The 26,065-nt window shown below is 35.9% G+C and overlaps 1 protein-coding gene across 2 annotated transcripts in view; it reads right to left on the bottom strand.

The window, feature by feature from the left end:
* LOC139114371 (TBC1 domain family member 2B-like) overlaps positions 1 to 9,046 on the bottom strand; it is a 47,235-nt gene extending 38,189 nt beyond the window's left edge. The window contains exons 1-4 of one of the 2 annotated variants that reach the window (XM_070676055.1): positions 8,676 to 9,046; positions 8,431 to 8,635; positions 3,848 to 4,025; positions 98 to 170 (exon numbers count right to left, since the gene is read on the bottom strand). In XM_070676055.1, coding sequence (XP_070532156.1) covers positions 98 to 170; positions 3,848 to 4,025; positions 8,431 to 8,485 — 306 coding nt within the window. In that variant the 5' untranslated portion in view covers positions 8,486 to 8,635; positions 8,676 to 9,046. Of the gene's footprint in view, positions 1 to 97; positions 171 to 3,847; positions 4,026 to 7,758; positions 7,863 to 8,430; positions 8,636 to 8,675 lie in introns of those variants that run through there. The other variant, XM_070676056.1, reaches the window with a different exon arrangement.
* Between the last annotated feature and the right edge of the window lie 17,019 nt (positions 9,047 to 26,065).

Below are 26,065 nucleotides of genomic sequence, written 5' to 3'. Positions count from 1 at the left end.
TGCAATTACTTTTTTACATCAGTTCAAGTTGTACATGTACGTACATATTTTCATAATTTTCATCAAAACAAGATGGCCGCCCCCTCGAGGCTCTCACCTGCAATGTGTTCAACCAATGCATCATACTTCTATGGTCTTCAGCTGTCAAAATATGCTCTTTATCTTCAGAGCTGAAGCACAAAGCAACAGAATTACAACTCACTTACAATTTTCTCACAAATAAATTGTGAAATGCTAGATCGGGTACATAAAAAACATTAATTACTGAGTTTTGAATTTGTAGGTTTGACGTCTTGCTGATCACAAATGTCAGCTGGATAGGTTTCTTAGTATTTAAAAAATGATGTTCACATGAAAAAATTTGAAGAAATTATTCGACCAAATACCAGTTCATTTATGAGAACATTATTTTTTAAATACAAAGAAACCTATCCAGCTGACATTTGTGACCAGCAAGACGTCAAACCTACAAATTCAAAAACTCCGATAATAATGTCATAACATGTACATGTACAGCTGTACAGTACATTAATCCATTTATTTCTAATATTTAAAAGAAAAATGTATAACAGTCCGCACTTGAACATGGACATGTTGGATCAATGCAATGTCATTAAAATTATTAAAATTGTCTCAGAGAGGTGGATGGCACGACACATTCGGCTGCACCAGGAAATGACTGAATGATTTCACTCAAGCCATTAGGAAAGCTACAGTATACATTTTTGACACAAATTAATTACTAATCTTGATAGTAATTACACTGTACATGAACAAATTGCATATCTCACAGACAGAATGCTGACACCTCTATTTTTCCATTACAGCAGGATTCAATGGATTCAATGCATGATATGCAGCTGCTAGTACCAGGAACATTCTCAACCTGCTCTCTCTTGAATTATTATAAAGTGAAAATTTTTACTGTTCACGTTCACACTGCTTTCTTCACACATCTAGGTCCTGTACACTTGGACAATTTTGACTAAATGTCTGATTTTGGCACGGGTATGTATTTACAACTTCAGGAAACACTGATACAGTAAGTCTGCATTTTAATAATTCTTTGTGTTTTTTTAGATCGCAAGAAAATTTGTTCAATTTTTATTGAAATTACAAAAGTAGACCTTTCTTATTTCAAATTATCCCTTGAGTGCTGTAATTTTTCCCACCAAAATTTTAGTTCAACATTTTACCAATTTTTATGAATTTTTCTGTAAATTTTTTTATAATTTTGGACCAAATGGGCGTCAGTTTTCATAAGATACAGCTTTACAGCTTATTAGCAAAATTTTGGCAAAATCTCAAAAAAATTGAACGGGTCTATTTTATAAAGATGACAAAAATTGACTTTCGCGCTAAAAGAGCTAAGCACATCAGTATACTGAGGTGGTTATCCTAACTCATTCTGGGCATAGAAGGATGCCATTTGTATGGTACAATATACGTGAAACTAAATTTATTTAGATGTTTCTTGACAAAATTTGTAGTGGCTGAAGTATTTTCAACGCTTGAAAAACTCATGGTATATCTATGATATTACATTTCTACATGTATATCTGCACATTTATGCTACGCATCATATTATGGTGCATTCATTTCAATGCAGTGAAATCATAGAAATCCTTGTTCTGGGTCATACAGACTATTTCACATACCAACTGTTGCATATCAATTTGAGTCCTTTAGTATTGTCTAAACAGGATTAGTACATGTATGGTTGTCTTTGGACATTTTCATGTTTTTTTACCGTTTTTGTATTATTTGATAGGATCACATCGATGAACAGTAACCTTGCATTGAACTTCATGGGAATAAGGTCATAGTCCCATAACCCTTTCATTTCATTACCTTGTATAAGTTTATTCACCCAATTAAAAACAATGGTGATGTACAAAGATCTGAAAGTAGACAGATTGAACTACTTTTCATAGGGAACAGATCATGAGGAAAATGATGCAATACATGTAGTTTTGTGATATCTACCAGAAACAGACACACTAATGAGATAACGACTATACTTTCACAAACTGCAAGCTTCAGCACAGTGAAACAGAGTGAAATTTTATCGAAACTCATCCATGCATGCCTTGTGACAATTATTCAAGATCTTGATAGTTTTGATATTATTGGAAATTGTCAGAGCTATTTACAATATGTAATTGTATGCCCAGTATCAACCAGTGTGGAACTTAAATCCAAACTAATGTTTGTTTAAATTGAGTGATTTGGAGCTAGAGGCAAATTTATGATGTTCTTGTTGGAAATGAGTTTCCTGGATAACCAATGTCCAAATCTGAAAGGCAATTATTGAACGGTGCGTGAACCTGTAAGAGATGGCCTTGATTCCACCACGGTCCCTCCTGTGATTCTACAAAGCAAAATGTTCACTTCAATGATAGTTCTGTTCTCATTCATTACTACATGAATGGTATCTTGATTTCAAAAAGAAGAAAGACATGGATTTGAAAGCAACCTTATTTTGTCAATCTTCTCCATTTTTTCCTTTCAAAAGATCAAAACTTGAAACGGGATCACCTTTAATTTCTTTGAGAATTGCAAAACACAGCTGAACGCATAAAAAACAGCAGTCCACTGGCAGAAGGTTTATTTACCGACAGAGACTATTTTTAATGCTTTCACTTTAAACGCTTGTCAAATGTGGCCAGATATTTTGGACATTTTATAAGTGAATTAATGACATCATGGGCATACTGGTATATGTTACAGGTAGACGGCACTTAATACAACATGAAAAATTGACATCACACCCCTCCCCCAACTCAATATTAAACAACTCAACCATGGAAGTTGTGGGATTGCAGATCACAAAAGCATATTGTACACTGTATACGTTAAGTTACGGTATGCCTGACAGAACTGATTTCCTTCATATGTAAAGAGAGAAGTTTGATTTCACATATGTACTTCCTGCATTTTACAGTCATAGAAAGAGTAGGGTAGATTTCAGACGTGTTATTTACATCCTATCGACCAAGCAACATGAGTTTCTGTGACCTTAATTGAATTCTGATACATGGCTTCACAACAAGGGTTGCGGAACAGGAAATGAGCTTTCTGTGGTGAATTATTTGTCCATACCAAAGCTTTATTGAGGATGTCATTCTCCTGAAAGTAAACTTGTCATTGAACCACAGTGTAACTACTGAGACACTGAAATCATAATGGTAGCAATACATGTACATATTAGATATGCGTAATTATATCAGTATATTAATAGCACAAATATAGGGATCTGAGACATGAAAATAACAGTGCTATTTCACTTATTAAACCCAGCTGGAACATACACAAGCTCTACAGAAAAATCCCTTTTTCAGTGTGTTCCAGCAGATCATCAATATACTGTTATTGTATCACAGCACAATAAACCACCTCAGCAATGGGTACTTGGTTTTGACCGATTCACTCAATGTAGGCACTTGCTATTGCCTGTGCATATATGTTGTGAAAAATGTCAAAATCTCGTGGGAATTACCCGTCATTGAGTGTGGTTGGTTGTACTGGTATGATATATAAAGCAATATTGGGGCAAATTGTGAAAGCAGTGCCGCTTTCTTTGACACAGTACTGAGATATCTCATAGAACCATGTTGTTATGACTCATACATGTAAACTAGAAAGGTATATCTCATTATGCTTCTCTCGTAAAGCTGCTTAAACTTTTCATTGTTGACAGCTACAGGTATGTATATACGTATGACTATCTGCTTTGACACGGTGCCAGTCTAAATCTCACCTACACTGTACATGTATTTCAGATGATGAAATTTATCTGAGCACATTATTATATATACTTCTTTTTTGTTAATTGTCATGAACCTACCTTACACAAAATTGATATTGTTGTTCCGGATAAAGTGAGAGTGCCGCTTTCCTGATGTTGATGGCACCCAGCGGTGCGTGATTGAAATCCATGTCCTGATCTGTCTTGTAGAAATACAACTGACAGGTGCTGTCATCGAACACAAACCACAGCTTGCGTCTCTTCAACCGGCCCAAAGCTGAAAAAGTTGGAAGATAGTAACATCAATAAGTTCTTTTAACAGTATACCAGTACAATGACAAATATCTGATGGATCATGCTTTGATATTTACAAGCCTTTTTCTATGCTTGTCCATATTTTGCATATTATCCTTCACAATTTGAACTTCTTCTAGATCTGAGTGAAAACATTTGTGTGCCTTTATTAATCAATTTCTATATTTTATCCATTTATATTTAATTTTCATCAAATCTACATATTAGTTTCTGAATAACAAGTAAATCTCCTATTTGTTTTTGTTATAAAGAACCAAAACAGTGTCAAAAAGAGAATTTTATAATGATATTTTTTTTCCCCCCCAGAGTTTCTCTTCATGCACATTGTTTTGGTGTACTGCAATGATTTGTCAAATAAATATTCATTCACGAAAAGTCATTTTCATGTATTTTGTATCACGAATTCAATCATATTCCAGTTTTTGTATGGCAGTATGAACATACACAGGGTATGAACATGTTTGTTCATTGTAATTTTTTGAAGTTCAAAAAATTTTTCTCAAGCTTTGGCTATTTATTTACCAAAATCAAATAAGTAATTCAAATACACTTAATATGCACAGGTGTGTGAAAGGTTTTGTGTTTACCCAAACTCTAAGACTATTTGCAAATCGTAAAATGATATTAATAGCACATACTGGTATATGATGTATAGCATTTAGCAGAACTGCTTCCACCAGTGATTCAACAATGTACATGCAAATGATAATTTTAGTCACGGATAGAAAAATAATTTGACCTTGATCATACTACACACAAGTACATGACGCGCCAATTATAAACGTTGAGTTCCAATGAGTTCCGGAAGATTTCCTGTGATTCTGATACGACTTTTAGACAGACAGGATACTCCACTGGGATTAACGTTCTGACAGCTACTGACATCATTCACACTGACAATTGTGACCAGACATATTCTGAATCAAAACATGTGACAGATCAGCATTTTGAGATGGTCAATATTCAAATATCATTCTAGATATCTGTCAATTTTTGATGTCACAACATGGAAATTTGAATTGGACACTGCTCATTAACAACAATGGATAATTGTGGAACAAATAGGATGTGATTGTCAGATATTAACTTGGAGGGTCTAGTTTAGGGTTAATGGTTAGGTTTAGGACCCCTAAGTGAGACTATACCATTTGAGTACACTGGCTCTAGTTGGTCTAGAGTTGTTGATCAGTGACCTACTTTCATTCCATCCAAAATGAAGCCTGATTCAGAAAAGAGAATCAGCTCACAGTCTGTATTGGAAAGGCAAAACATCCACTCTAAAGTCTTTATTTATCTTCAGTAGATTTCCCCAAAAGAAATGATGATTAATTTTTAAAAAGTATGATGCAATTTCTTTGAGGCCCGAAGGACATACATGTATGACATGGCCCACTGAAACAGCCTCATTTTTTTGTCCATTATCCTTTTATAATCCATGAGGGATGTTTACAATAACATGAATGTTTGTAAAAATCATGATATGTGCACCATTTTAAAATAAAACCATATTATCTGCATTTTACCTTGAACTGCTATTTTTCATGATGTTCTTTAAATTCTTCTGTAGCAACAACAATAGCAATCATTAGAAAAGACACATGACCTTTTGTTAATTTTAGCATTGCCCTATTGAAAAGGGCAAATTGATGCAAAAACATAGGCCAAGCAAATATTGATTTCTCATCGTCATGTGAACCTGGCAAATTTCAATTCATACTTCTTTATTGACACTAACATAACTCTGAAACTGTGATCACATGTCAAGACAAGATACTCGCACAGTCCATTATAGCAATCCTTCCCATTACATTGTTTCCTCAACCGTAAAGATTACTTTGATGAATTTGTGTCATCACTTTAATGGTAGATTTTCTCTCAAATCTCTCATTTTCATGATTCAGGCTAGCCGTTGTATATTGCTGTCAACAAAGTGTACAATTTTCATAGTGTTAATGAATCTAAAATGGCATGTATACATTAATCAAATTAATTAGTGCCTAAAGCAATAGTTTTGTTCATTTGTACAATTTTCAAAGTGTTATAATAAATCTAAAATTGCGTGTTTATATTAATCAAATTAAGTAATTAAGACATTATACATTTTGTTCATTAGTACAATTTTCACTGTGTTAAATGACATGTTTATGTGAATAAAATTAATTAATACTGAAAGAAATAACATATATATATTATAAATATTGGATGCCTTTACAGGTTTAGAATTAACCTGTAAAATTAATAAAAATTCTGTCAGTTTGTTCATATGGTGTGAGGTACATGAATATGGCCCACTGATAATGAGCAGTTTTATAGGATTTGCAATCCGAAAAACAGTTCATAATACACTTTGAGAGGGTACTATTTACCAGTATATTAAACTACAAGCATTTCATAAACATTAGGGCTTCTGTTTAGCTACTTGTTGCTAAATGTGGAAGTTGTGTTGAAATTTTGCAAATTCCCGGGTTAGAGAATGTATGTCAGCCAAATGTTAAAAGTCAAGCACTGACTTGAGGAACCACCGAATCTACAGAGTAACTAGGGCAAATCATGTACATGCATGGTGTTTGTGTTTTGGAAGTTGAGCTAGAAGTAGAAACAACTTTAATGATCTGTGTACTTGGGAAACTGAAACACATACACGTCATTATGTCCCTTAGATCCACAGTTTGCTCAGAAAATGACACAGCTGAATTATAGACCCTTTCCAGGATCTATGGCTGAATGTAGTTGCCTAGGATCAGACTTCTGCATATTTACTGCCAACCAGGTGACCTGCTGTCCTTTACAGAGACACATTCAACTGTACATTGTACATGTACCTGGTACACCAACCAACAGGCATCAAACTAAGCATGATACAGCGTAACACTAACAGTTCCAAAGAACCCGACTAGATATTATGTAATTTGATAACATTTCCCCTTTTGCTAAGTGTGTACAAGTATGTTTAGGTACCTCTGTTTCCTTGTCTGCTCACAGTGGGGAGTGACCACCACCAAAAACACCTAAATGTCACGAGTTGCACAACTCATTCCTCATTTGCCTAAACATAACTGGTTTCTAGGGCATAAACTAGAATGAAATTATACAATTGTTGCTTTCAACAATTACAAAATTAAATCAACATGCATGATTTTCTTCTCCCTTTCAACAAGCTTAACAACGAGCATTTGGAAAGTTTTCCCATAGAAATTATACTGCACTTGTTTCATAGAATATTGCTGGCTAACATTTGTACATTTTTTTTTACTTTGATCTTTTCTTTACATTTTGTTCCAGTGTTTTCAATTCATCAATAAGCCCACATTATCATATTTCAGTTTGATTTGGCTTGTGGGTCACTATAAATAACAACTTAAATATAATTTACCAGTACTTATGTACATGTACACATGATGTAGATTTTTGAATGACCTATTGTTTTTGTAGAATAGTGAACCAGTTAGTTTTAGTCTATCCAAAGTCCCTCTATGGAGGGACTGTGTTCTATCAAAACAGAATCTGATCATGACCAATTATGCCAGGGTACAGCAGAAATATTTAATTTTTACTATCCCTGTTCCCTAACCTTGAAAAAGACACAAAAGCTTCCCAATAGTCCCTGAACCCCGAACTTTGTGAGAATATTTTGAGAAGACACCGAACATAAACACTGACAGCAGTGCCTCCTATAAAAGACGTAAGTTACATACATGAAGTTGCTGGTCATATGGCCGTGGTAACTTTGCATGCAGATCTATCTGCTTGTTTCTAATGACTGCACTCATACAGACCACAGACTTGCACAGCTACAGGTTGAACTGCTGGTCACAAAAGCCACAAGAAATGTGCATGTTGAGTCATTGGAGTCCTCCAGTACGTTGCCGAAAAGGAGTGCTGCAACCCAGTGAAAAAGGAAAACACGGTGTTCTGTTCACCATGGAGGAAGTGCTAGTATCGTGCGTTAATGTCAGCTACCTCCGTGATGTCAGCATCGGCAGTAGAAGGGTGCCCCCTCCCCCCTACTGTCTATGACAAGGCCTGGTCTATGGTATAGCATGGAGGTACGAAGAGACGCCAAACCGAGACACACAATGATGGTGTGAAAGCCATTCACACATCTAGTATTGTAAATTCTGAACGCGTGTGTCTGATGCATGTACAAGCACAACACCTCTACACATGTGATACAAGGAACGCTATAAGCGGGTTGAGCAAAACTTTCCTTTCACTCGAAACATGGGGGTAAGCCTACCCCTATACTGGAAAACGTACGGGTAAAACCATGGATGTAAAAAATCTATTTTTTACATCCATGGTAGAACTGACGCAAATATTCGACAATTTCTTAAAATTTAAATTCACTTCTGAACAGATATACTTACCACCTTTCGGTTGATGATACAGGTAACCGAGTAATCCGTTTTCCATTTCTGTCATTTAAACGTTCTGGGGCAACGAGTCTGCTGCTAATAGTATCAACGATTCCTGAGCTCGCCGACGACTATAGCATAAACGTGACGCGGTGTCTTGTGGTTTTACAGGATTTTTACGGCCAAGAACGCAGGGCGCGAACGTCTGTCGGTTCTGCTAGACTTGGCTCATTGTACAAGTATACGCTTAGTTTAACTCATAAAAACCACGGAGATGGATTGTCTTCCATTTAAGTAGTCTCTGGGTGTCTGAACTGGAGGTAGTAGCCACGGTTTACATGATATAAAGCAGTGATATGTTCGCGATCAGAACAGGCTAAGCCGATAAATCTTCATTCATGATTCATATTCCATTGGTCAGCTGATGAGAGTCTACGTCTTTCATCAGACCTGCTATCCGACGACGTGTCTTACGAAACGCTCATGGACTATATTTCGACAGCATCGTTACTTTGAACACTTACAGGACAGCCGTGCTAGAAAAGACACCTTTTCGCTTCAAAACATCACTGATAAATCTTGTATGTGTCAGGTGGCAGCACTTCGTGCAGCAACTTCCGTCGTACACATCAGGGTTAAAGGTTACAATTCTTTTTACGTTTGGTCATGTGATGGCGCCTTCACTAAAAAAACCCATGCCTGTAATGCCCATGCCATGCGTGCCCGCATAGTGCTGCCTGCATAATGCGCCCCGCATAATGAGAGCGGACATCATCAAACTTTTTTGCGACTGAAATGTTAGCTTTCTTGCATGAATACGTGTAAGCTTAAGTTATGATGTAATGTATTATATAAAAGTTGATTTTGCTGTTCGTTGATTTTTCTTAATTTCCTGGCCTACTGTCTCATTGAGCTCGTTTTCGTAGTCAAATTACAGCAATTTTTCTGTGTTCTCTTCTTATTCAGTGTTATCAAAACGTATTGTATATCAGATCGTTTTATTATTCGAAGTAGTTGAGATATCTTCATGTAGGCCTATATTAATTGTTTGGTTAATAAGGTTGACACGGGTTTTCATGCTGAAGGGCGAACATGTCTGCTGTCAATGTTTTATTTAATGAATAAACTTTTGACTTTCCAAAAAATATGCACAGAACTTTGAGACGAGATTTACTCGAAGATTCTCCCTCCCCTAGTAGGCCCGGGCGACACAAGCTCTGCAGGCAGTACGGGTGATACAACCGTATATTCGTCGATGGCCATAGAAAAGCCTATGGGAACAGCTCAGTGTATTTGTCGTCACGGTGACAATACATCACAGCCTAAATCTGGATTAATGCACAGTTTTCGAATGGTATTCTCCTTTCATTTTACTTCATCTACTTCCTTTTTTTCAAATTTGAAAGATTGCAAAGTCCTGATTCGTGCGTCTACGTGCATCATCTCTAAACGCGCCTTCCATTATACATATGAACCGTAAATGGAGTTGTTCGAAATATATAATGTTCTCACGTCTCTGGTACGCTAGGGAGTGAGAGAACACCACTGTCACCAGTTTGGGATCAATTTGTTCTTACAACCTGTATTACTGAGTGAGCGAAATGTATTTTCGTTTGACGGATGCCTATTGGTCATTTATACTGCCCCCCCCCCCCCCCCCCCCCCCCCAAAGTGTGCGTATCATAAATGGGAGTTCGCCTGTACTGTCTGTAAAACAGTAGCAATAGCGCGTGCAGACGACACACTTCAAAGTGAACAGGTTTTGTTCACTCCTCAGTCGGTTTCAAATAAATGAAAATTGACAAATATGTTCTAGATTTTGACTATGTATAGTCAAAATACTGAACATATCGTACAATACATCTCTGTATGATTTTTTAAGTGAACGTATCACAATTTATGGCAAACAAATGCCCAGAAAAAATGTGTTTCCGGAAGCCCAACCCACCCCACTCAGTCTCCGACCTCAAACTAGTACTGTCTTCTCCCTTTGAAGGAACATTCCGCGCGAGATGAAGTAAGGAGGTTGAAAATCAGGCGTAAGGCCGCATAAAGAAAATTCTTTGTTTGCCGTCCTTGGATTTTTGAAAAACCTACCAGCAAGCCAGCAAAAAAAAACAAAACAAACACAAAAAAAAAACAAACACTAAAAAACACAACATAGATCAAGCGCATAAACTTTAACTTTCCCATCGGTTTATGGGCCATATAAAGTATGAAAACATCTGTTACATTTGCAATGCAGTGTTTCTGGTGCTTGTATAAGTACAACAAGTATACTTAGAGTTAGGTGACTGTGAGTCTGAACAAAAATTCCATAATAAACAACGGCAATAAACACTAAACCAGTACATAATGTACCACACAGTGTGACAGTAATCAACTGGTTGTGTTACGAAGATAGTTTGTTTATAGGTTTATAGGCACTAGGTGGTCACAGGCACCAGCAAAATTATTAATTAAAATAACAAGATCTCAATTATGAATACAAAGCATATTTACGAAAAATGCAAAATGATGCAAATTACATATTATGAAGACGTTTACGAAGTTTTAAAGAAAACAAGAATATGTTTGAATTATATTAAGAATGATGAAGGTAGTCAACACTTAATGAAGGAACGTGAGAATCATGGGTTCAATTTTGCAGCGTGATGTTTACGATTGGACATATGATTTTATCTTTAATTCATATCTATCCTATGAGCAAATCCAAGACTTAAAGATAACGATAACAGAAAGACCAAAGCTTGTCTACTGAGCAATAAAGTCTATGTAGTACCAACGAACTCTGAAGATCTTGTTTAGTCAATTGAAGATTAACAGTACCCTCTCAGCAAGCTAAGACGAGCCCATGAGTAAAAGCGGGCCAAGACAAGGTAACACGATAAAAAATACAAGAAAAAAACTAATAGTCATAGTTGTTATGACAACCTGTACACTATGAATTTCAAAATGTTGGAGTAGAACGAAAAGGTGTTCTTTCAAAACCTGAAAATTCATAGTATTAAACTGTAAGAGTTACTGATTATAACAAAGTATGTAGTTGTCTCTCTTTCATACAATTACTAGAATTTTTGTAGTAAGAAGAGTGGGTAGCGGAACAAATCATAACAGCTTTGAGTACAAATAGTCCTTTTTAAGTGTCAAATAATACTAGTCCTGAGCACTGTTCCTGTTGAGTTAAATGCTCCATTAGCTGTAACTTTAAAGGCTATTTACTCTGAATTCTGTGTATCAACTGCTTTTTTTAGTCGACTTCTAATAGCACTGATTCCTATGTCAGGTTTGTCACTAAATATAGGTGCACGCAGCGACATCGGACACCGCTGCCTGAAATTCGGACAAATTTCGTTGTTACATGCGCGGTTGTTGGTCCAGTTTGTAGTCTGAGCCCTAATTTCATATGAATTAGTGTGACTTTTTGTATGCATTACAAGCTTAACAAGCAAAGAAGATGCAGTGGTATCCTACATTAAACACCTTGAACAGTTCAAAGTCATGAAAGACCAGGGACAATTTTAAGCATATGTGACAAATGGCAAAGTGTTCATCGATTATCAAATTCTATAATGCACAGATATTGTTATGTTTTATATTGGCAAAAATGATCTTAGACCTCTCATAGATTACCATGTATATAGTAAATCAACATTTTGGTGAAAATCCAAAATCCAATTTGTTGCACACATATTCATTGGTAACCACCCTAGTATAATCAAGTATATTAATATGAATAATAATCAAGCATACATAAATACAAAGATTTACCTATTATTGTATTGGAAAAAAATTATTCATAGTTAAAGCGATGAAATTCGTTTCTTCGCTTCGATAAAGTGTGTATGTGCGATGTATCATAGTGAGCATGCGTGCGTGAGTGCTTCACGAACTCGACAACGTGTTGAGCGGTCTCAGTCAGAAAAATGTAACAACATAGCCGGCTATTGAACCACTCTTTTTTGGGAGTGGAGATTTAGCCGAGCGGTTCTGTCTGTGGCCTCTCAGCAAGGCGACTGATGCCGTATGTTGTGGGTTCGAATCCGATTGAAAACTATCCGTACTTTCATCATAGACTGTACCACGTAAAGTGAATCAACAGTTCGGTGAATTTCAATATCCAATATCTTGCACACACGAGTATAATTAAGTTCATTAATATGAACAATCAAGAGTACATAAATACACAGCTTTACCTATTTTGGTATTGGGAAAAATTATTCATAGTTTCATCCAGACTAATGTGCAGAGAATCAATATTTCGGTGAAATTCCAAAATGCAATTTATTGCACAAACATTCATTTGTAATCACCCTAGTATAATTAAGTACATTAATATGAATAATCAAGCATACATAAATACATAGATTAACCTACTTTTGTATTGAAAAAAAATTATTCGTACTTTTGTCAAAAGACTGTACCATGTAACGTGAATCAACATTTCGATGAAATTCCAAAATCCAATTTGTTGCACAAACATTCATTTGTAACCACCCTAGTATAATTAAGTACATTAATATGAATAATCAAGCATACATAAATACATAGATTAACCTACTTTTGTATTGAAAAAAAATTATTCGTACTTTTGTCAAAAGACTGTACCATGTAACGTGAATCAACATTTCGATGAAATTCCAAAATCCAATTTGTTGCACAAACATTCATTTGTAACTACCCTAGTATAATAAAGTATATTTATATGAATAATCAAGCATACATGAGTACACAGATTTACCTATTTTTGTATCGGAAAAAATATTATTCATTATTTCATCATAGACTGTACCATGTAAAGTGAATCAACAATTCGTTGAAATTCTAAAATCCAATTTCTTGAACAAACATTTATTATTAACCACCCTAGTATAATTAAGTCCATTAATATGAATAAATCAAGCGTACATAAATACTCAGATTAACTTTTTTTGGAAAAAAATTGTACTGTTGGGTGACCCTTTACGGGAGTGCGTTCGATAGACACACTATAGCACCGATGTGATATCACAGCAGCTGCGGGCTGTCTGGAACTTGCATACAGAAACTTGAAAATTGCAGAAGGGGTCACACAGCTAGGTCAACGTTCCAAATCATACATTGTATCAATTTTTCCATGGTGATGGTACTTTTGCTTTGTTTAGTGCAACATTGTATCCTTTTTGTTCGTTGACCTGGCTTTGTAACCCCTTCGATTACGCCGTCGACCGTCTCGTGGCCGACCGCGGCCCCTACTGTTTTACAATCCCTGTCTGGCATTGCACAAAATGAAAAAAATATTAGAAATAATGGACCCTCTTCCATTTTATGTATGCTTGATTGTTGATATTAATTTATTTAATTAGACTGCGGTGGTTACAAAATGAATTTGTGCAAGAAATTGGATTTTTGAATTTCACAGAAAATGTTGATTCATATTATACATGGTAGCTGTGGTATCGCAGCGGTGCTACTCAGGCGGCGAAGGAACGCGCTCGGGTCAAGGGTCACAACCACCACACTAATGTGTATATAATTTTTACAGTGGGCAGGATAGAGAGTGTTGCTTTCACATTTACTGAACAATTTTCAAGATAAAATGCAGTAGGTTTTGATCCTTTTTGTGAATCACATAAAAACCATGGCAATTGGACTCTTTCATTGCTAAAATATTTTTTTCCTTCTGAAATGGTTCGGACAAGTATCAAAAGCTGTGTTATCAAACTATTCGACGGGTTTTATGTGAAACAAAGTTCAGTACACGATCCACAGGGTCCTCGAGCTCCGATGATGATGATGATTAAACATTTAAAAATGAAGAAAAATAAAAATATATTTGAACTCAGTAAAGTTGTTGTTGTTGTTGTTATTGTTGTTGTTGTTGTAGTTGATAGTATTTGCAGAAAAGGGCAAATTATGTGCTGCAAAATTCAATACAGCCTCACTGTACACATGGAGGTAAGCTACCTCCATGCTATACACATGCGCTGCAAAATTCAATAAAGCGATATTGATGATGATGATGATGATTAAATATTTAAAAATGGAGAAAAATAAAAATACATTGGACTCTGTAAATTTGTTGTTGTTGTTTTTGTTGTTTTTACTATTGTTGTTGTTGATAGTATTTGCAGAAAAGAACAAAGTATGCGCTGCGAAATTCAATACAGCCTTACTATACTATGCGCTGCAAAATTCAATACAGCCTAACTGTACATGTGCGTTGTAGCCTAACTATACATGTGCGTTGCAAATTCAATACAGCCTAACATTACCCAAGGGTTGTCACTTCATAAAAAAAGTGTGTTTTTTAAACAGTTTAGGCCTAAAGCGCACCAAGGAACAAGAGAAGGATAATTACGTGGGTTCAAACTGATTTTCTCTCACGAAAAATCTTCTAGATTTATTACAGTTTGAATTTTAGTAGGCCGAAGTGCGTTGCACTGCTATTATAGGCGACAGTGTGTATGTGCAGCTGGAGGTATATATACACTGCTTTTCGGTATACCCACGCCAATAAGAACTATTTGCAATGTTTAAAAATGTTTAAAATACGAGCAACCTTCCAACTCCAAAAACGATCGCCACGTTCAATCCATTATTGGAGTTTCTGAACGTACAAATTTTCATATGTATCCCATTAAGGTTCTTACTTTGTTTCTATTTGTGAAATAATTTGTAATCATTATTGATAAATAAATTATCTTTTACCTCCCTAGTGGTATTGTATTGTCATGAAATTTTATACTGGATACAAAATCGCCCTTCAGGTGCGGAGTGGTCCCGGGACCTACTCTGTTTGTGGTGGGTTGAGAAAACTACGCAGCTATGATTTTCAGATACGGTGTTCCCGTATATGTCAGTCACCAAATTGGGGCGGGGTTTTAGTTTACATGGTAACCGTAGCGTAGGCAACCCATCTCCCGGCTGGGCCACACTCTTCAGGTAGCTGTCCTGCAGTGAGTAGTGCATCTCTGTGCTCTCCAGATCTAACCTCTTTGGCTACCGCTATTTCCTTCTATTTTGCGTTCAATCCTATTTTTTGCTACTCTTAGTAGGCCTCCGTGAGGCTGAAGTGCCAGATTTACAGGTATACTAAGTTAGTTTTCCTGGTTCTCTTTGTGGTTGGTTTCGTCTGAGTCAAGGCGCGTGTTCAGTCGCCTCTCCTACATGTAGACCCAGTGTTATATACGTGCGTGTTGTGTCCACGCACAAGTCGAACACCTCAGTGACGGACGTCATTTAGGGGCCCGTTCACGTTACCGCACTACAGATTTCTGTTTTATCAGTTATTGACTTTCATGGTATTTCGGGTAATACAGAGGATTTCGTTACAGTATTTAAGGTTCTTCATTTACTTATTTTTATACCAAACATCGGGGTTCTTAATTTTAAACACAACATAGTACAATAACAAAAAGTTTATCATTTTCTGTTTTTAAATTATCAGTGTTTCTTCCAGGATGGGGGAGTTGCTTTTCCTATCTGTCGCAATGTTGACCAACGCATAAAATCCCTGATAAACAACGGATTAGCATAATTAGTTGTGTTAAGTAATTAATTACGAGATGTGAATATGAAAGATGAACGTTCTTGTAACGGCGTGTAAAATAAAGAGTCAAGAGGCTAGGTTAGGTTATTATTTATTTTAATTAATACGATCAGTAAGAGCATAAAGAAAAGGAGAGGAACTGACAGAGAAAACAATGAGAAAAACTCAATAATATTATAATAACGTCTGATCGGCCTGTGTCTTAAATGGAGACCAAAACAATTTCACACACTTCCGCCAATTTGAAAGCTTTGAGGGAGAAAACTTGTTAAAACAGTCGATCGATCTTACGGTACATTGCAGCTGCAGTCCGCTACATCATAAGGGGCAGATGTACACTTCATACGTAAAGCGGATGTACCCCTTTATGATAGGTAGTCTGATTTATGTTGAAACGACCATAAGCTTACGACATTTGCGTTTTTGTGACATTTAAGTAAACCGCTGCGTGAGGGCATTGGCACTTTGAATGTGTCATTGCGGACAAAGGAAGAGCACAGCGCGCCGTATTTTCGAGCAGACGATCTGTGTTTATTTTTCAGATTTCGTCCGAAAACCAACCCGAAAGCGGACGGCAAACAGAGAATTTTATTTTTCGCCACCTAATTTAATAATGTACTGAAAGTCTGAATGTAACGCAATCCGGCATCTGCCAGCTGATAAACAGCACTGTGTAAAAGGGGAAAGGTGCAGGCGCATCTCTGGATCTTGTACGACAACAGAGTAAAAGTGAACACACCGAAATACAAAACGAATATGGGCAAGTTTTCAGTCACAGATTAATGTTCGAACAACACTAAATACATCTTCGCTTGCCAAAGTCTTTTGTCTGGCAGCTGGATGCTCCCCGAAATCAGTAATTAGGCCAAAGTAATTAAATTCTTTGTTTTGCGTCCCCACCCGCGTAGGTTTTCAAGGTTTTCATAAAAAACACACACAATGTATTTGAATAGAAAATTTTAGGACATGAACGCTTAGCTTTTCTGAACTAAAATTTACAATTTTTTATTTGCTGCAATCAAATTACATTGTGTTAATTTTCTTGTGTGTGTTTTTCAACCGCTTAGACGCGTACCTTTTCCCATTTAGAGTGGACGCAAAACAAAGAATTTAATTACTGTGGCCTTACTAGGAGTAACGGACCCGTAAGAGTAGACGATGCACCAAATATGTTCGAAGGTTGCCCATGCGCACACAGTTATCCGAATCGAGCTCACTAGTGAAGTCTAACAGGACTGCTAAACCTACTCCCTGTCGTACAAACACCACGTCCAAGGTGTAGTTGCAAGGCATTCGGTCCAATCTGCACTTTTCATTCATCCTTTAATGAACTTATCTGATGCAGGGCTAGTAGATTTAACTTTTAGCAAATCCTTGTTCTACTCCCAAAAGCGTGCTCAAAACGAGCTATTTAGCTTGTCAACATAGCTTCCATACTTGTAAAATGCGATGTCATTGTTTACATTTGAATTCTAGTCCGCAGCAGAATTCACCTGTCAACAATTACAATGGCGTCTATACTTGTACAGGCTGAGTTGACAAGCTCAACACTGTGTATTTCAATGAGGGATAGCACGATAAACCGCAGTTTACATTATCAACAAAACATTGAAAAAATGATCAAAGATACGAACCTATTTGTCATGTAATTTGCTCCTATGTTCTAAATCGTGATACTTAGGCTTAATGAAGATGTCACTGAAATTCGTCAAGCAAAGATTTATCTAAATACAATTTCTTGGTTCTGGAGTCAATGCTACATGTACTCTGACAGGTATTACACAGTAAATTACTCTCTAGAAAGAGTATCACTTAGCCAATTTTGGTCCTCGATCCTTACGTTTACAATCCGTCACTTTGCATTTTGAGAGATTACTACGCGTGCAATATTGATTAGGACACTTTAGAAGATTAAACTCGCTCCTCTACGATTTTCAAAAAGGCTGAGTGGATTAGTAATATATCAACATGTACATACACATAACATATAATCCGTGGGCTGGAGGGGCCCACCGTGCACCCCCCACCCCATAAACCTACTACATGGGTATTTTTTTGTTCTTTGGGATCTGCTGAACTAGAAAAAAGATGTTAACATTGGATATTTTGGGATGCACTACCTGTCTGCACTGGTTTTTGATTTGTATGTACCGCAAAAAATGGCGAAAAATGGGTAGGGGTAGGGGTACTATATCCTCCCCTAAATCGAGTAAACTAGCATGAAATAGCACAAACCTTACATTTTTGAAAGCTCAGATACTGCTCTTTCTGAGGAATACCAACTTTAGCAAAATTAATTTGTGTACATAGAATAGGACGACTTTAAAATGAATTTTTTTGACAATTTTGAAATTTTTTACCCAAAATACCATGTAACAATTGTGATTTACTTTTTATTAAGCAAAATTTTCACAACTTTTGTGTTTAAATTATTCATTTCGACATATTAAACAAGAAAAAAAGTGTTAACATCAGATATTTAACCAACACCTACTTCTCTGGCGTCCATTTTGAATTGCGTGTATCTGTATGGGGTGTGCAAAAGCTAGGGGTAGGGGTACAACATTCTTTCCTTGATGAAGTAAACTGGCTTGAAATGCCATATACCTTATAGTTTTAGAAAGCTTAGATACTGGTCTTTCTAAAATGCATAAGGTTTTAGTAAAAAATATGACGTCATAGAATTGGATAACTTTAAATCGATTTTTCTGGTAATTCAGCAATTTTAACCGGAAGAAAATACGATAACTATTGTTTCCTCCCAATGAAGCAAATCAAACAGATTGATGGATGTTATTTACTAATTGCAATGTGTTGAAGAAGAAAATAAATGTCAAATTTGGGTATTTAAAATGCATTATTGTCTCTACTCACTAAAATTGCAAGTTTTGCTACATTGGTATATCGTGAATGGGCATTTTATTGTTATGCAATGAAATAATGCACAGCCTTAAAAAGAAGACTTTAAAACGCACACACATAGTCATATTGCCATTTTCTCCTTAAGTCAATAGATTGTTGATGACTGTCTATTTTTATAATTACTTTTTAAATATTTTTTTAAAAATAATTTTGATAAGACGTATTTGGAAAATTGTCTATGCCTCCTTGTCTTACTTATACAGCAAGCATTACTAACAATCTATTAGGCCGTGGACTAGAGGGGGCGTCTACGTGCACCTCCCCCCCCCCTTACGCACAGGATAACAAACCTGTATTTTTCAGAAGCCTTGAGATCCCTAGAATAAGAAATAGGATTTTAACAGACAAAATATAGGGACTCAATAGCTGTTACGGTCATGTTTTGAAGGGTACTGCAAAATCACGATTTGTGACCCACATGGATTTTTGTCAAACCTGTCTTCATGTACGTCATCTGCTGAGCTTACTGTTTAACATGACCTGGCTTATGGGGTATCATTAGAAAGGTGATTTATTATTCTTGAAAATGGTATATAGCAATATGCAATATCTTCTATAGTTTTCATGAAATAGGGCCATAATTTACCCCATACCCCAAAGTTTATGTCGCAAATTACTGTCAAAACTAATCTAAATTCTACAATTATTTACCTAGACATAATACAAAGGGCAATGCTGTGTATTAACTTTGTGTTATTTGCTACAGGTACATGTTAGAAACCTGAAATAAACTTTTGACAGAAAAAATATTGGGATCCTGTAGCTGTAACAGTCATATTTTGAAGGGTTCCGCAAAATCACAGTATTACTGAATCACATTCGTTTTTGTTAAACCTGTCTTCTTGTAAGTCTTCTGCTGAGCTTATTTTGAACATAAAGAGGCATATGCGGGATCATTTGAAAGTTAATTTACTTTTCTTTAAAATGATATATTGCAATATGCGATATCTTCTATAGTTTCATGAAATGAGACCAAAACTTACCCCATACCCCAAAGTTTTATGTCGCAAGTTACAGTCAAAACTTATGTCAAATTCTACCAATTATTTTCCTAGACACTTTACAAAGGCAATGCTTTGTATAAAATATATTTTATTTGGTACAGGGACATGTCAAAAATATGAGTTAGACTTTTAACAGACAAAATATTGGGATTGAATGACTCTTACTTGCATGATTTGAAGGGTACCGTGAAGTCAGAGTATTACCGACTCGCATATGTTTTTGTTAAATGTGTCGTCTTTTAAGTCATCTGCTGAGCTTACATTTTACCATAACCTAGCTTATGGGCTGCCGTTAGAAAGACAATTTATTTGGCTTTAAAATGACATATTGTAACATACAATATCTTCTATAGTTTTCATGAAATAGGACCAAACCTTACCCCATACCCCAAAGTTTTATGTCGTAATTACTGTCAAAACTAATCTTAAATTCTACCAATTATTTACCATGACATTATACAAAAGGCAATGCTGTGTATCAAATTGTTTTATTTGATACAGGTACATGTTATAAACTTGAAATAAACTTTTAACACAAAAATATCCGGATGCTGTAGCTGTCACAGTCATATTTTGAATGGTACTGCAAAATCACAGTATTTCCACTCGCATACATTTTCGTTAAACCTGTCTACTTGTAAGTCGCCTACTGAGCTTATTTTTATCATAACGTGGCAATTTACTCTTCTTTAAATAATGTATTGCAATATGCAATATCTTTTACAGTTTTCATGAAATAGGACCACAACTTACCCCATACCCCAAAGTTTTATGTTCAAAATTACAGTCAAAACTAATCTCAAATTAAGCCAACTATTTACCGGGACATAATACAAAGGACATGATTTGTATTAAATTTAGTTTATTTGCTACAGGTTCATGTTAGAAACTTGAAACGAACTTTTAACAGAAAAAATATTGTGATGCTGTAGCCGTAACAGTAATATTTTGAAGGGTACCTCAAAATCATGGTATTGTCAACTCGCATACGTTTTTGTTTAACATGTCTTATTGTAATCATCTGCTGAGCTTATTTTTTAACATAAGTTGGTTTTTGGGGTATCATTAAAAGTTTTTTTTTCTTTGATATAACATATTGTAATATACAATATCTGCTTTAGTGTTCAGGAAACAAGACCAAAACTTACCCCATACCCCTAAGTTTATATTGCAAATTACTGTCACTACTAATTTCAAATTCTACCAAACTTTTACCTAGACATTACAAAAGACAATGATTTGTATGAAATCTGTTTTATTTGCTACAGAGACATGTCACAAATATGAGATAGACTTTTAACAGACAACAGACAAAATACTGGGATTGAATGGTTGCTGCTGTCATGTTTTGAAGGGTACCGTAAAGTTACAGTCTTGCCCACTCGTAAGTGTTTTTGTTAAATGTGTCATCTTGTAAGTCATCTGCTGAGCTTACTGTTTACTCTAACCTATCTTATGGGCTATCATTAGAAAGACAATTTTAACAGAAAGCGACCGACATATTGTAATATGCAATATCTTCAATAGTTTTCACGAAATAGGACCAAAACTTACCAAATATCCCAAATTCGCAAACTGCAAAGTTTTAGAACAGATGTAGTTTGCAAATCAAACTAAGGGCTGAGGTTTTTGCTATGTCATTACAACTTAAGATGATAATGCACTTTATGATATGCTAAAAATAAGAGTGATAAAATCTTTGTAATGATACCCTACAATCTTGGTTATGGACAAAATAAAGCTTGGCAGATAAATTTCATGGAAACCTGTTTAATAAAATTTCACGGGTTTCAGCAACATATCCTGCTATCCTTCAAACCATGATGCTAACAGCTATTAAATCGCAATAATTATCCCGTTAATGGTATCTTTCATAGTTGGAAATGTCTCTGTAACAAATAAAATAGGTTTCCTACAAAGTTTGTCTTTTTTTATAGAATTTTTCAAAATTAAATACTAGTTTTGACAGTAATTTACGACATAAAACTTTGGGGTATGGGGTAAGGTTTGGTCCTATTTCATGAAAACTATAGAAGATATTGTATGTCATTTTAAAGCCAAATAAATTGTCTTTCTAACGGCAGCCCATAAGCTAGGTTATGGTAAAATGTAAGCTCAGCAGATGACTTAAAAGACGACACATTTAACAAAAACATATGCGAGTCGGTAATACTCTGACTTCACGGTACCCTTCAAATCATGCAAGTAAGAGTCATTCAATCCCAATATTTTGTCTGTTAAAAGTCTAACTCATATTTTTGACATGTCCCTGTACCAAATAAAATATATTTTATACAAAGCATTGCCTTTTGTAAAGTGTCTAGGAAAATAATTGGTAGAATTTGACATAAGTTTTGACTGTAACTTGCGACATAAAACTTTGGGGTATGGGGTAAGTTTTGGTCTCATTTCATGAAAACTATAGAAGATATTGCATATTGCAATATATCATTTTAAAGAAAAGTAAATAACTTTCAAATGATCCCGCATGTGCCTCTTTATGTTCAAAATAAGCTCAGCAGAAGACTTACAAGAAGACAGGTTTAACAAAAACGAATGTGATTCAGTAATACTGTGATTTTGCGGAACCCTTCAAAATATGACTGTTACAGCTACAGGATCCCAATATTTTTTCTGTCAAAAGTTTATTTCAGGTTTCTTACATGTACCTGTAGCAAATAACACAAAGTTAATACACAGCATTACCCTTTGTATTATGTCTAGGTAAATAATTGGTAGATTTAGATTAGTTTTGACAGTAATTTGCGACATAAACTTTGGGGTATTGGGTAAATTATGACCCTATTCATGAAAACTATAGAAGATATTGCATATTGCTATATACCATTTTCAAGAATAATAAATCACCTTTCTAATGATACCCATAAGCCAGGTCATGTTAAACAGTAAGCTCAGCAGATGACGTACATGAAGACAGGTTTGACAAAAATCCATGTGGGTCACAAAATCGTGATTTTGCGGTACCCTTCAAAACATGACCGTAACAGCTATTGAGTCCCTATATTTTGTCTGTTAAAATCCTATTTCTTATTCTAGGGATCTCAAGGCTTCTGAAAAATACAGGTTTGTTATCCTGTGCGGTGGGGGGGGGAGGTGCACGTAGACGCCCCCTCTAGCCCACGGCCTAATAGATTGTTAGTAATGCTTGCTGTATAAGTAAGACAAGGAGGCATAGACAATTTTCCAAATACGTCTTATCAAAATTATTTTATAAAAAAATATTTAAAAAGTAAATTATAAAAATAGACAGTCATCAACAATCTATTGACTTTAAGGAGAAAATGGCAATATGACTATGTGTGTGCGTTTTAAAGTCTTCTTTTTAAGGCTGTGCATTATTTCATTGCATAACAATAAAATGCCCATTCACGATATACCAATGTAGCAAAACTTGCAATTTTAGTGAGTAGAGACAATAATGCATTGCAAAATACCCAATTTTGAAATTTATTTTCTTCTTCAACACATTGCAATTAGTAAATAACATCCATCAATCTGTTTGATTTGCTTCATTGGGAGGAAACAATAGTTTTCGTATTTTCTTCCGGTTAAAATTGCTGAATTACCAGAAAAAATCGATTTAAAGTTATCCAATTCTATGACGTCATATTTTTTACTAAAACCTTATGCATTTTAGAAAGACCAGTATCTAAGCTTTCTAAAACTATAAGGTATATGGCATTTCAAGCCAGTTTACTTCATCAAGGAAAGAATGTTGTACCCCTACCCCTAGCTTTTGCACACCCCATACAGATACACGCAATTCAAAATGGACGCCAGAGAAGTAGTGTATCTGATGTTAACACTTTTTTTCTTGTTTAATATGTCGAAATGAATAATTTAAACACAAAAAGTTGTGAAAATTTTGCTTAATAAAAAGTAAATCACAATTGTTACATGGTATTTTGGGTAAAAAATTTCAAAATTGTCAAAAAAATTCATTTTAAAGTCGTCCTATTCTATGTACACAAATTAATTTTGCTAAAGTTGGTATTCCTCAGAAAGAGCAGTATCTGAGCTTTCCAAAAATGTAAGGTTTGTGCTATTTCATGCTAGTTTACTCAATTTAGGGGAGGATATAGTACCCCTACCCCTACCCATTTTTTGCCATTTTTTGCGGTACATACAAATCAAAAACCAGTGCAGACAGGTAGTGCATCCCAAAATATCCAATGTTAACATCTTTTTCTAGTTCAGCAGATCTTAAAGAACAAAAAATACCCATGTAGTAGGTTTATGGGGGGGGGGGTGCACGGTGGGCCCCTCGAGCCCACGGACGTATCAGTTTTAAAAAAGTAAAATCACACACCCCTGCTCCTAAGTTATAATTCAACTTTTTGCTTTCAAGGGATCATTACGTTTGGCCATATTTTGACCTTTGGGTGGCAGCAATATTGTCACTAGATTGATTTCACATTCCCGAAAAATGTGAAATTTTGAATTTGGAGCCAGAAAGTTAGTTCATATTTGCAAAAATAACCCGCAGGGTAGACTCAACAACGTATTTCTCCATCAGCACGACATGTGACCAAGTGCTTTTCTGGGAATGCTGCCAGCCTCCTTCCAAACAGTGTATAAAATATGCAATATTCAATTTCGTTAATGTCTAATGTCTGTCGTCCTTGGACAGCATTGAAGTGCCTTGTAGTGTGTTCCCCGGGGTGTTCCCACTGTGCGCCTCACCTCTTCTCATTAGACTGAAAGATTCAGTCGTGTGCGGGCGCTCCGGAGTCAGCCAGTAAGTAATGAACAATTATATGCTTTTCGAAAATTAGCATATAATTACTATCTATTCGTTACATACGAGAATTCCTTTGATTGACGCTTGTGTCACCAGGTGTTTAATGCGTATATATTGGTGTAAAGGTCTTTTGTCTTCAGTCTCGGTCAAAACTCCAAGATGTCCACACAAGTATTTTTTATGTGTATATTCTCTAAATCTTGTGATGCAGTTTTATAGATCTCGTAACTCCGTTGCCTTTTAATTTGACAGTGCGTTGTAAGGAGAATTGTGTAAATAAAAGTGGTGAGTTTTTCGAGGGTACACAGTACGCTCGTGGGGTGTGACGACCACCGCATACCGCATATTATGGCTGTTACAGTTAATTATCAATACTCGAAGTTCAGTATAGATGGGTTGTAGGTCGCAGTGCCCCGGAGCGCCCGCGCACGACTGAATCTTTCAGTCTACTTCCCCATGATTTCAACAACGCCTCGCGTCGGGTTTTTACGTGAATGTAATCGCCCACTACTCCTAATTGTCTGAATAATTTAAAGTTTGTACAAGATTGAGTTACTAACAGAGGAGAAGATAACGGTGCATGCCTCCGAGTCGAAAGTGAAAGACCTAAACTTTTGCTCAAACTTTTCGCAAGAAAACTTTTAATGACCCCTTTCGAAATCAGCAATAAACATCAAGGTCAAGTTCAAAAGTTGGTACCAGAGAAACAAATGATCAATTTGCCGACATTTGAAATTAAAAATTGGCCACCATCTCTGTGTTAATTCTACGAGGAAAATATATTCTTGATTTTCACGAAATTATCGACGAAAACTTGATTTGCTCCATGAACTTCAAAAGAGTGAACCCTCGCAAGTAGTAGACTAGACCACAGACAAGAAGAAAGTCTGTGACTTGTCTGAAAGATCCGTCGCTCGAAGGAGCTCTACGTTACCCCCTCGAGCGACAGATCTTTCAGTCTGTTGGTAGACTAGACTGGAAGATCTGTCGCTCGAGGACGCTTCCTACGCTTCCCTCCTCTTAAGAGAGGCGGGGGCGGAAGCAGCCTCCTGGAGTCCAGCGACGGATCTTTCAGTCTAATGGTAGACCGTAACGTGTTCTAAAAGTTTGAGAGTCCGCATACTTGCCCGGCCCGAGGCGCACTCTACCTTAAAAAATATGAACCCTTTAATGCAGGTTATGGGTTCAAAGCTGGCCCATAACTTTCAAAACTCAACGACGCTTTAAAGTTAAGAAGACAACGGAAAGAAAGTATATGCCAGACTTTAGAAAATTGTGTTTTGGACAACAGTGAAGACACTGTATGGCTTCAACTTTTGCGCTCGACCTCATGGCCTAGAATGTAATTACAAAGAATATTTACACGCTGTATCTTTTCACTGCAGTCTACATGCATATATATAAATGTATATATATATATATATATAT

The sequence above is a fragment of the Ptychodera flava genome, chromosome 16 (assembly GCF_041260155.1).
Source record: "Ptychodera flava strain L36383 chromosome 16, AS_Pfla_20210202, whole genome shotgun sequence".
In the NCBI taxonomy this organism is placed as follows: Eukaryota; Metazoa; Hemichordata; class Enteropneusta; family Ptychoderidae; genus Ptychodera; species Ptychodera flava.
The sequence above is the reverse complement of the archived record's forward strand: the minus strand, read 5'-3'. Positions and strand labels throughout refer to the sequence as shown.